We start from the raw sequence: 12,481 nt of genomic DNA, 5'->3' as shown, positions 1-12,481 counted from the left end.
CATGAGGACTCGAAACGTCAACTCTTTTCTTCTCCGCCAATGCTGCCAGACCTGCTGAGTTTTTCCAGGTAATTCTGTTTTTCCTTTGAACACCAACTCTTCTAACAATAAAACCCCTTTTATAGTACCAATTTTATTAGTAATATAAACATTGCTTGGTCTCTGATAGCTAAGTGCCAGATTTCACTGCCTTTCTTGAATGCTCTATTCAACAAAATGCAAATGCACCCCACCTCTCTTACATCTCAAAACTAGTATACATCAAAGCACCCAGACTAATTGGCTTTAATCCAATTAAGACAAACCCATAGACCAAACGTCTATTTTAAAAGACAAATAATTTTCAATAATATACATTGATAGCTTCGTGGCACTACCCTCCTGCATTCCCCATATGATAGAATCTAATGCTCAAACCTCAATACGCTTGGTATTTTAGACAGCTTTGACATTATCAAATAAATAAATTATTTTAAATGTCTGAGAGCACACTACAGAGTTCACTGTTAGTTAATGTATTGATACATTAAATACATTATATATTGAATGTTTCATTATCACACAAAATGACATTAAAATTAATCTATAAAATTATCAGCAGACATTATACAAAAAACAGCAACTAAGGGATGATGCAACAATTTCTTTTTAAGTGTTTTCTGATGTTATCTACACTGGTCCATTAGATGGCACCTGCAATCAGTGCCAAATATCAATTATTCTTTTTCAGGAATTACCTGCAGGGAATCTCTCTTTTAGCATATGCTGCGGCAAATACAGATTGTTCCTTCAATGGGTCGCTGAACTGAAAGAAAGATGTCATTGTAACATGTCATATCTGAGTCATTACAACAAAGCCAATGTCCAACACACTACAATAGTATATAACATAGCTATTTCAAAGATGTTAACTTTTGATTTTTCTCTCAGACACATAAGGTGATAAAATACACTGGGTATTGCCACGAATGCCTGTACTATGCAGTTAACAATATCACAATGTTTCCAGCAGAACAAACTGAATAAAGTCTAGACAACTGATCATTAAGAACTTTATATTTGTGTCTTTCTCTCTCTAAGCAGATCTTGCAGGACATCTCCTGTGGCGAGTCAGAGGACTTGCTATTTTTATAGAAATAGCCAGGTAATATATATTGGCCCAGATTTTGCTGAAGTGGAGCATCTCATGCTGTGCTAATTAGACCTTTACTCTCACCCATCAGCTCCAAAACTTTTGCCCTGCGAGTTGCTGGAACTACTAGCTGCTAACAGCGTTACAAGGGCAATGGAGCAGCTAGGACATTGGTGTACAATGGGTCACTAATTTATTTGCTTAATCAGTGAGATTTACAGATTGAGAAAGAAGTAGAGGAGCGATGGAGAAGAAATCAGAGTTAAACAATGCTCAGGAGGAAAGTTGGAGTTTGGCAGAAATAAATCTGACAGCTGCATAAACAAATATGCAGGTTTTGCTCCTGTGCTTGTCTCTCCGGCGTAGTAAACGAACAGAAGGCTGTTTTAATAAAATGTATTTTTATTTTCAATTGGCAAAGTTCAGACAGTAATTATTTCACTTCTTCCAAAGAGGGGGAAAATGACAGCAATTTGTACTCTAATCTCTCAGCAAAAATTTTGAAAATCAAAATAGATACTGTTAAAAGCTAAAGAAAGGCATTGTTGCATCTGAGCAGACTAAATGCTATTAATAAATCCTAGAAACTCTCACTGCATACGCTCATATTGTGGAATCTGGCTTCTGCTAAGTCACATCGAAAGGCTAAATGTCAGCCAGTTTCCTCCAGTTGGCAGATTTGCAGCAGGACAGTCCTAATACCCACAAATGTGAGACCACCACTAACATGCTGCAAGTTCCTCTCAGAATCCAGGTTAGCTATGAAGAGCATCCTGAAAGCCACAAAACCATCACGCATAGGCTGGCTCCTACAGTGGCAGTAAAATGTATTGTTCTGGCGCAGCATTTAAAAGAGTAACATTAATTCTCAGCAAGATGACAGGGGTGGGGGTGGAGGGGAGGGGTAGGTGCAGCAGCTCGAAGTGACCCCAGATTTTCTGATACATCAGTGGAGATGTTGCTCGCAGCACAGAGCATCAAGGAAAATATTTGATGGGTGCTAAAAGTAAAAGGCCCCACAGATACAGGCTGCAAGGATAGAGGTGATTGCGGCTGTCAGCCTATAAAGGGTGGTATCCCATTATCCCTAGCATAGACCTTGCGTGAAAAACATAATGGAACATGATTGCAGGTATCTCTGGGACATACAACACTCCTCGGACTGCTGTTCTCGTTGCAACCTGAGATCCGCACTCAGTGCTATGCGCCGCCATATGAACACACTCGACCTTTCCCTCCAGCAGCACCGACGCACCTTATTTCTAAGCTGCCCGTGCCCCCAGTTTCATTTTATTCTTCGCCTCATCCGACGCCTCAATAAGAAACTTTTTCTCTTTCTCTCAAGTGCAAAGGAATGCAAGCTCCAACAACTCATCGACACCAACACCCATCCAGGACCCTCCACCCCTGCCCGTCCCTCTGTCCCCATCCCGTCTTCCAATCCCAGCCCTGGCTGTGTATTCACCATACCCCCAGACCTTCCCCTCTCTGATGCTGAACATTCAGTGCTCAGCAAAGGACTCAGTTTCATACCCTTGCGCCCTCATCTCAATGAATTTCGGGCTCAGCATGATGCTGGACTCTTCTTCCGCTGCCTTTGTCTCCGGGCTCACTTCTTTGGGCAGGAGTCCTCTCCCCGTTCAATGGATCCTTTTACCCGCTTCCAATATTCTCCCTCCACCTGGACCCCTCCCTCTGGATTCTTAACTTCTCTTGATCTTTTCGTTGAGAACTGTCAGCGTAACATCAGTCCTCTCACTTTCTCTGCTCCTCTCACCCACTCAAACCTGTCTCTCTCTGAACTTGCTGCACTTGGTTCTCAGGTCCAACCCTGACATTGTCATCAAACCCGCTGACAAGGGTGGTGCTGTTGTTGTCTGGCACACTGACCTCTACCTCGTAGAGGCTGAGCGTCAAATCGTAGACACTTCCTCCTACCTCCCCCTGGACCATGAACCCCCCACTGAACATCAAGCCATTGTTTCCAGGACTGTTACTGACCTCATCTCTCTGGAGATCTTCCTTCCACAGCTTCCAACCTCAGTCTCCCAACCTCGGACGGCCCGCTTCCACCTCCTAGCCAAAATCCACAAACAGGACTGTCCTGGCAGACCGATCGTGTCAGCCTGTTCCTGCCCCACAGAAATAATTTCTTGCTATCTTGACTCCATTCTCTCTCCCCTTGTCCACATTCCCACCTACATCCGTGATTTCTCTGACACCCTATATCATATCAACAATTTCCAGTTCCCTGGCCCCAACCGCCTCTTCACCATGGACGTCCAATCCCTCTCCACCTCCACCCCTCACCGGGATGGTCTGAAGGCTCTCCGCTTCATCCTCGAACAGAGGCCTGAACAATCCCCATCCACCACTACTCTCCTCCATCTGGTTGAACTTATTCTCTCACTGAACAATTTCTCCTTAAACTCCTCTCACTTCCTCCAAATAAAAGGCGTGTGCCTATGGTTACCCGCATGGGCCCCAGTTATGCCTGTCTATTTATGGGGTACGTGGAACATTCCTTGTTCCAATCCTACTCCGGCCCCCTCCCACAACTCTTTCACTGGTACATCGATGATTGCTTCGACGCTGCTTCATGCTCTCAACTGGACCTGGAAAAATTTATTAATTTTGCTTCCAATTTCCACCCCTCCATCATTTTCACATGGTCCATCTCTGACACTTCCCTTCCTTGACCTCTCTGCCTCAATTTCAGGTGATAGATTGTCCACCAATATTCATTAAAAGCCTACCGACTCCCACAGCTACCTCGACTACAGCTCCTCACACCCCACTTCCTGTATCTCTTAGTTCCTTCGCCGCATCTGTTCTGATGATGCCACTTTCAAAAACAGTTCCTCTGACATGTCTTCCTTCTTCCTTAACCGAGGTTTTCCACCCACGGTCGTTGACAAGGCCCTCAACCGTGTCCGGCCCATCTCCCGTGCATCCGCCCTCACACCTTCCTCTCCCTCCCAGAACCATGATAGGGTCCCCCTTGCCCTCACTTATCATCCCACCAGCCTCCGCATTCAAAGGATCATCCTCCGCCTTTTCCGCCAACTCCAGCATGATGCCACCACCAAACACATCTTCCCTTCACACCCCCCGGCAGCATTCCACAGGGATCGTTCCCTCCGGGACACCATAGTCCACATCCATCCACTCCTACACCTCAACCCCGTCCCACGGCACCTTCCCATGCAACCACAGAAGGTGCAAAACCTGCCCCTTTACTTTCCCTCTCCTCACCGTCCAAGGGCCCAAACACTCCTTTCAAGTGAAGCAGCATTTCACTTGCACTTCTCTCAATTTAGTCTACTGCATTCGTTACTCCCATTGTGGTTTCCTCTACATTGGAGACACTAAACGCAGACTGGGTGACCACTTTGCGGAACACCTTCGGTCTGTCCGCAAGCATGACCCAGACCTTTCTGTCGCTTGCCATTTCAACACTCCACCCTGCTCTCATTCTCACATGCCCGTCCTTGGCCTGCGGCAATGTTCCAGTGAAGCTCAACGCAAACTGGAAGAACAGCGCCTCATCTTCTGACTAGGCACTTTACAGCCTTCTGGACTGAATATTGAGTTCAAAATTTTAGATCATGAACTCTCTCCTCCATCCCCACCCCCTTTCTGATCCTCCTTTTTTCCAATAATTTATATAGATTTTTCTTTTCCCACCTATTTCCATTATTTTTAAATGTATTTCCATCCATTGTTTTATCTCTACCTTTTAGCCTATTTCGATCCCTTCCCCCAACCCCACCCACACTAGGGCTATCTGTACCTTGCTCATCCTGCTTTCTACCCTTAACGTCACCTTTTAGCATACTCCTTAGATAATATCACCACCTTGAACACCTCTTTGTCTTTTTGTCTATGACATCTTTTGGCAATCTCCAACTATCACTGGCCCTCTGTCTAGCTCTACTTGTCCCATTCCCACTTAAACTAGCTTATGTTTCACCTCTTTTCTATTTTTCCTTAGTTCTGTTGAAGAGTCATACGGACTCGAAACGTTAACTGTGTTCCTCTCCGCAGATGCTGTCAGACCTGCTGAGTTTTTCCAGGTATTTTTATTTTTGTTTTGGATTTCCAGCATCCGCAGTTTTTTGCTTTTATATTATTATGAATATATCACTTCTCTCCTTCCCTGTGATAAACTTGAGAAATGGTTGAGTGTGGTGGGGGGTGGGGGAGGACCTTGAAGGCTTCCTTGACTTAACCCCAAAACAAAGTTGCAGTATTGAGGCCTGGAAATGGTCCAAATCAGCAATTATTTTTGAAGTAAGATTCTGACATCAAAGTCTGTCTTCCTGGGGAAAAGTCATGCCCAAGTGGCTCAATAACAGTCACTGGACTCCATGGGAATAGGGGTGGGACTAAAGGCTTTCATGCCCCATTTATACATTACAGCAGCCATTTGCAGGAGAAAATACAAGCACAAGGGTTTAAGGAAAAGCTGATGGTTGGCACCCGGCAGGACTGCCCCTCAATTCTGCAATGCCAATCTCAAGGTTCTTCTGGAGGCCTTGAGAGATAGGGAGAGATAGGGAGATTTTGGAGGGTGGAAGGAGCAAGTCACCTTCCCGAACAAATCTGATATAGCTGCAGATGGCTGAGACTGTCAGCACACAAATGTGGTCTGCAGAAGCTGGGTCCATTGCCAGAAAAGGTTCAATATGACCATCTTTCCTCTGGCACAACATGCCTTTGGATATTCAACCTCCAGCAGATACATCAGGCACATGCTGTTCCTGAAAATGGGAGGAGTATGTGCCAAGGGTACTTAATGACCCTGCAGCAAGGTTCAGAGACATTGCAACATTGAAAACTTTTCAGCTCTGATACATACAACTTCCTAAGTATATAGGCCACTGACATTTGTCACAGAGGCCAGCAGTGCCTTATCTCTTTCTCTATTGTCCTTGCAGGAGAAAAGCCAGAGAAAGGGTTCTGATAGGAGAAGGAGGGGTACCCTGTCTCCACGTTGTGACATCCATGAAGTGGGGAGCCACGGAGGTGGCAAGGGTTGCCTCACAGGAGCAAATTGGGGAAGGCAAGGTGGACATTCTTGGTGGAGAAGGTGAAAAGATAATTACAATCTTTAAGTGAAGGAGGTGGAGTGCCCTTCTTTCTGTTCGACAGAAAGCCAAAGACTCAGCTGCGCTGGGAAGCCTCAACCTTGCAGTGGCTTCTGCTGTCAAAGGCTAGTTCGCATGATCTCTTCTCGGGTCTCCCTCAGGTTGTGACTTGGAGGGGGAATGCCAGAGTCCTGCAATGGCATTGGGGCACTCCCGGGAAACAGGGGCAGCAGAGCAAACACAGTCCCACATCTTACAAGCAAATTCTCCACCAACACAGATACTTCCATATCAGTGAGTGATTAGATAGGGTGGTACTGGGTGAACAGTAGATCATGAGTGAGCAAAAGGAGGTGAGAGAAGTAGAGGTTGCCATGGGTAGCCCACTCAGAGGATGAAGGACAGACACAACCATACTCAGCTGGACACAGATTCAGGGCCTTGAGAATCACAAGAAAGGAGGCTCTATCTAGACCATCTGGAACAGATGTGCTCCTACAGGTCAGAGTTCCCCAAGACAGCGTGGGTAACGGCTGAGAAAGGAGAAGTCCATTCACCTTGTGTGCACCATAGTACACATTGGCCATGTCTCAATGATGAAGCTTGTCTCAATCTCATGGACACCCATGTGTCGGCGCACTCCAAGCGCTTGCAGAAGCAGTGCACTGACATGCACAGAATGCATGCCACATTCTGTACTATGGACCGGTCAGTGGTGATAATGGCACAGAGATATTTGAAGTGGATGCCAGTTGTGCCCCAAATGGTGCTCCTCTCTAGCCAGATTGCCAACCAGGGGCTGAGGCACACCGGGGAGGATGTGGGTGCCACCCTCATGGGGCATCATCATTGGCCTCCTTGGTCCACTGGCTGAGGAACCACCTACGCAGCAAGCCCAGTGGCAGAGGCTGCCCCTCTACTGATGCCGGTGCCTCTCACAACTCAAAAAAAATTATTCATTCATGGGATGTGGGCTTCGCTGGCAGGGCCAGCATTTATTGCCCATCCCAAATTGCCCTTGAGAAGGGGTGGTGAGCTGCCTTCTTGAACAGCCACAGTCCATGTGGTGTAGATACACCCACAGTGTTGTTAGGGAGGGAGTTCCAGGATATTGACCGAGCGACAGTGAAGGAACGGCGATATGTTTCCAAGTCAGGATGGTGAGTGACTTGGTGAGTATGGTGAGTGACAATGAGGACAATAACCACGTGCATCTCACCGCAAGCATAAATAAGCAAGCAGGCTGCCTCCACGTCATCCATGGCCACAAAGGGAGCACTACATAGAAGTAGCCGAGAGCAAAGGCCACTGCCTTGATTGCAGCACTGAGTATGTTGCTGGAATTTGCCTCATCTGTAAATGTGCACTTTTTGAACACACTATAAATATTCACACATGATGCCAGACATGTGAGCTTCCATTCTTTAAAGGCGGGACTGGAAAAGTGGGAAGCAAGAGACATTCAAGGTGGACACTAAGACCTCAGGACAGATCTGCATCACACATGGCAACAAGAGTGAATCTATTCCAGACTGTGTCTTCAATGGAGGAGGTGCTCTCACAGGAAGCTCAAAGTGAGTTCCAGATCATCCATGAGATTGTCCACTGTTTCAATGGTGGAGCTTGTGCTCAAAGCCATGGTTTAGAAGGGCTCCGCTGAAACATGCCGGAATCAGGTATCTCTGTCATTAACGGCGAGACTCGAGTCCTGCACCAAGGCTGGTTAACTCCCTGTGTAGCTCAGGACACCTGTGTACTGCATCCTCCTCCTCGCTTCTTCCTTTTACTCCAATAAGCTGTTTCATTTCAGAGATTCATAATGTGACACCCTGGAAGAAGTGTACTGCAGGACAACACCCACCTGGTCCAGGTAGCAGAATCACAACTTGAGAAGCCTGATGGCCTGCTCTATGGCAGCCCTTGTGAGTGGCTATCTTCGGTTGTAGGATCTTTGTGCCTCCATCTCAGGGTCATGTTAAGGGCAATCCTTTAGTAGCCATCTCTTCAAGGGATAACCCTTGTCCCCTAAAGTACAGCCATAAAGCTAAGGAGTAGAATGAAGAGCTGTGGCAACCTGGATTGCCGTGGGTGGAGTTATGGCAGCTGCCAGGAAAGTGAGCACACACAAGCAGGAAGTGCTTGTGCGGTCATGGACCAGTTGAATGTTGAGTTAATGGAAGCCTTTCCTGTCGATGAGCCTCATTGGCTAGTCAGTCAGTGGCTTGATGATCATATGGGTGCAATTAATGACATCCTGCACCTGGGGAATCCTGCTATGGCTGCGAAAACCAATGCCCTTTGTACCCGCGAGGCCCCATCTGTCATGAAATAAATGTACTATCCAGCTTTCACAAACAGGACTTCAGTAACATACAAGGTGTAGCTGATCTTTGGAAGGAACCAGAGGTGAAGAAGTTGAAGGCCATAATGATATTGACAATTGCTTGCAGGGCATGGCAAGAAGTGCTGCAAGGTCTTCCATCAGGAGGGCACAAATCTGTGACCATCTGCCTGGTGCAGTCTCCATTGGCACTGATATTCTGACATGTCCACGGAGCTGAGGCTTATGGCTTACTTTACCTTCCTGCTCCTCATCATTCACCTCTGCCCTCTTCATACCTGGGGCTCTGCCTCTGCTGCTGAGGAAGTTGATCGTCATCACCACTAGACCCAATATTTGAGAATTGTGCTCCCATTACTACTATTGCCTTCCTTGTGCTCAGCTGGACAACCAATAATGTCTGAAAGCCTTACACCCTCCTTATTCCCTGCAAAGCCTTTGTTCTGCCTGATTGCATACAAATCGCTCTGCCCACCTCTATACACCCGATGGCACCCGAGTGCCCCTCTCAGCCATACTCCCTTTTATGGGCTCACCTAATGTCATGGTATGGCAATGGCTGGCACGTCAGTGAGCTGTCATGTCCTTGCAGCCGGTATGTCCCTGACCTGTATGCCCCCAGCGAAATCCCAAACAAGCCCCCAATGAGTTAACAATGTGCTCCTTAATAGGATTCACTGGCCTCATCCCAAATCAAATGGATTACCAGGTCCCGTCTTTCCCCATCCTGAGGAAAATCAGAGGCAGCAGAAAAGGTGATAGATAACTGGTACATTGGCTGGAGCCACTATTTTTAGCTCCATTCCCACAACCATCAGGACCTAAATATTCTACCCTTTATTTATCACACTTGATTGCAAAAAGGCAGAGCAAAACCTTCTGGCATACTTGTCATCTGTATTGGCAAAGTGAATGTAAGGACATTTCTTGAGAAAATTAAAATATAAAAACGGAGGGTTTTGTACCCATCCGATTGATCAGTATTAACGAATCATAGTCAGTATTAGTAGCTGTAATAGAAAGCCTGCAGTATTTTTTTCTAGAGAGAGCAAGCTGTCTTTCTCAGCATTTGTGGAGAAGTAGCCCTGGTTCACTTAGCTTCTCTTTATTCTTTAAGAAACCTAGCAAATGGGTACAGCTGCCCTTATAAGTGCTGCATATTAGAAAAAGGAGTAAAACACAGAGTTAGCTTGGGATGCTACACCAGCCATTCAGGTGGTACTAAAAGTGTCATTTAATTATTAGTAGTCTGAGATCAAGGAAGTTGAAAGTGAAGTCAGCTCAGATATCGCCGCTCATGCTGCAAGATGTGTTCAGTTAAAACACATTCAAATGAAAATGACAGCTCTGCCACATAGGGGTACATCAATTCAACACTCCAGAAGCTAAAGCCCCCAATTCAGGGGAGAAAGGTTAAAACAACCATACCAGTTGCAGATTATGTAAACTTGAGCATGGTTTACTACAAATGTAGACTTCAGCTAGTGGATAGACTGGTTGGTTGAAACTGTTAACTTGTCACCCTGAGGAAGTACTCTTAAAGAAATCTTATTAATTAATTACTTCAGACCCAGTGCTCATTTTGCTGCTAATTATTGACCAGCAACCATTAGTGTTGACTTACAGTGCTACACTGAACTGCAACATGTTTTAAGTAACACCATCCATTAATGATTCATTGTTCAGCTTGCAAGTAACTCTGGTTACACTTAGGTATGTTTATTAAGCATTTATGCATCCAACCTTAATTTTAACCTGTGATTTGTGACCAATAAACAGTATTTAGCATATGATTTGTGATCTGGTTTCTTCCTTAGTGATTTGACGAGAAACAGTTCATACTCTCACTCCGAAGTGAGTGAAAACTAATCGAAAGGTAATAAATTAAATTTATTTCAATCCAAAGACAAAGCAAAAAACTGTGAATTCTGGAAATCTGAAATAAAAACAGAAAATGCTGGATATAGTTAGCAGGTTTGACAGCAGCTGGAGAGAAACCAGCCACAAACCCAAAACAATGGATTCAATTTTGTTGCAGGCTTCAGGACCCCGATTTAGGTTCCAATGTCAGGGGGTCCCGAGCCTGTACTTGCTGGAGCAAGATCGGCAGAGCAATATTCCCAGAGGCAGCTCTCTTATGTCTGCTTTTGTGTTCATCATCCAATTAATGAGAGTGGGCAGGCCCTCAATGCTGCCAGCAGATCTGCAGTGTCAATTGGGAGGGGTTGAGGGTGCCTCAACATGAGAGGTGCCTTCACCAGCCTACATAGCAGTAAACAACTAGAAAGGATCTAAGCCAGCAGGTACAAAGGGATGGAAGGGAAGCACCTGCAATGGGTCATTTCCTGATTGTGGCATAAAAGCTCACAGTCCGCTCTTTGCAGCATGGAGCCTCAGGCTCTGATAGCCCCCAGTCTGCCACAGGGGAGCCTCCTTCATTGAGCTGGTGGGCTCTGCGCATGTGGCAGGTGGGGGGGGGGCACTCTGAGCTAGCAAGGCCACAAAATCGTCCCTAATTGGGGCCTTAACTATGATAATTGGATCCCACCTCTGAGGAGTGGGAAGCCAATTCCGCCTTCCAGGCTTCTCGGCCGATGGCAGGAATGTGTCAGGAGCTGTTCTGACCCCTATTATCTCACCTCCAAGCCCATCACAACCAGAGTGCTGAGAAAAGTTACCTCGTTAACTTTTGTTTCTCTCTTCACAAGTATTTCCAGTATTTTCTGCTTTTATTTTACTTCCATCTAACTGATCAGTGTTTCATTCATCATTCATTCTAGTAGAGTTACACTAGGAGGTAAAAGCCCAGACAGTCTCTTAGTAAGACTTCCTTTGTTTTTTTTCTTTATTCGTTCATGTGGGCATCACTGGCTAGAGAGTCACATGTAAGAACAACAGATTTCCTTCTCTAAAGGAAGATTAGTGAACCAGATTTACAACAAACATGGTCATCAGGCTTTTAATTCCAGAATTTTTTAATCAAATTCAAATTTCATCATCTGCTGTGGTGGCATTTGAACCCGGGTCCCCAGAGCATTACCCTGGGTCTCTGGAATACCAGTGACGATACCACTATGCCACCACCTCCCCTCTGGTTCCTCAGCATAAATTTGTCAAGGTGCCAAAATCCAGCTTTCTCCAAGAATTTATTTATGTAAGACCATAAGACATAGGAGCAGAAATTAGGCCATTCGGCCCATCGAGTCTGCTCCGCCATTCAATCAGGGCTGATAAGTTTCTCAACCCAATTCTCCCACCTTCTCCCCGTAACCTTTAATCCCCTTACCAATCAAGAACCTATCTATCTCGGTCTTAAACAATATAGCTCCCGACCACCCCACCCGCTATGGCAACATGATTAGCTCCTGAAATCTTACATTAGCTAGTTTTCCAATACAGCATTTTTCAGTTTGAACTTCACTATCAATAGATGGAATTAAGGCTAACCTCAGGTAAGAGCCAATGGAAACTTGTGGAAACTTACTGGGTTGATGGTTTTTGGGTTTAGCCGGTCACTAGGCCTTGGATATGGTTTAACAGTGGCAGCCGTAAGATTATTTGTTGCTGACTCTGATTTCTTCTTTCTCTGTGCTTCAATTTTAGACTTCTCACGAGATGATGACAACGACATTCTTTTTACATAACTTCCAACTGCATGAAGAAGAAAAAATTACCTATTTATTCTAAAAAAAAGCAATCTCCTCCTATTACTTGGTGCCCTTTGTACCTGTGGCAGGCGACTGGAAGGCCTCCCATTACTTAGGCAATGTTGAGCCAAAAGTGATGTGATAAACTTTTCCTCGTGACCTTTAAGGTAACTTTGCCATTTCCTCTGATTTTAAGAAGCATTTTATAACAGAACAGCAATAATGAATTATCCTGTGAAAGATCATTTCAAATGGTTGGGGAGTCGGTGAC

General features: G+C 45.5%; 1 protein-coding gene across 4 annotated transcripts in view; it reads right to left on the bottom strand.

Annotated features, from left to right (window-relative positions):
* The window catches only part of LOC121285135 (PACRG-like protein), a 77,095-nt gene that overhangs the window by 58,667 nt on the left and 5,947 nt on the right, over positions 1-12,481 (bottom strand). For 3 of the 4 annotated variants that reach the window (XM_041201318.1, XM_041201330.1, XM_041201341.1), the window contains 2 exons: positions 12,048-12,214; positions 738-805 (listed from right to left, as the gene is read on the bottom strand). In XM_041201318.1, the coding sequence (XP_041057252.1) occupies positions 738-805; positions 12,048-12,194 (215 nt within the window). In that variant the 5' untranslated portion in view covers positions 12,195-12,214. The remainder of the gene's footprint in view (positions 1-737; positions 806-12,047; positions 12,215-12,481) is intronic. The other variant, XM_041201352.1, reaches the window with a different exon arrangement.

Source organism: Carcharodon carcharias, chromosome 1, assembly GCF_017639515.1.
Source record: "Carcharodon carcharias isolate sCarCar2 chromosome 1, sCarCar2.pri, whole genome shotgun sequence".
Lineage (NCBI taxonomy): Eukaryota > Metazoa > Chordata > Chondrichthyes > Lamniformes > Lamnidae > Carcharodon > Carcharodon carcharias.
The sequence above is the reverse complement of the archived record's forward strand: the minus strand, read 5'-3'. Positions and strand labels throughout refer to the sequence as shown.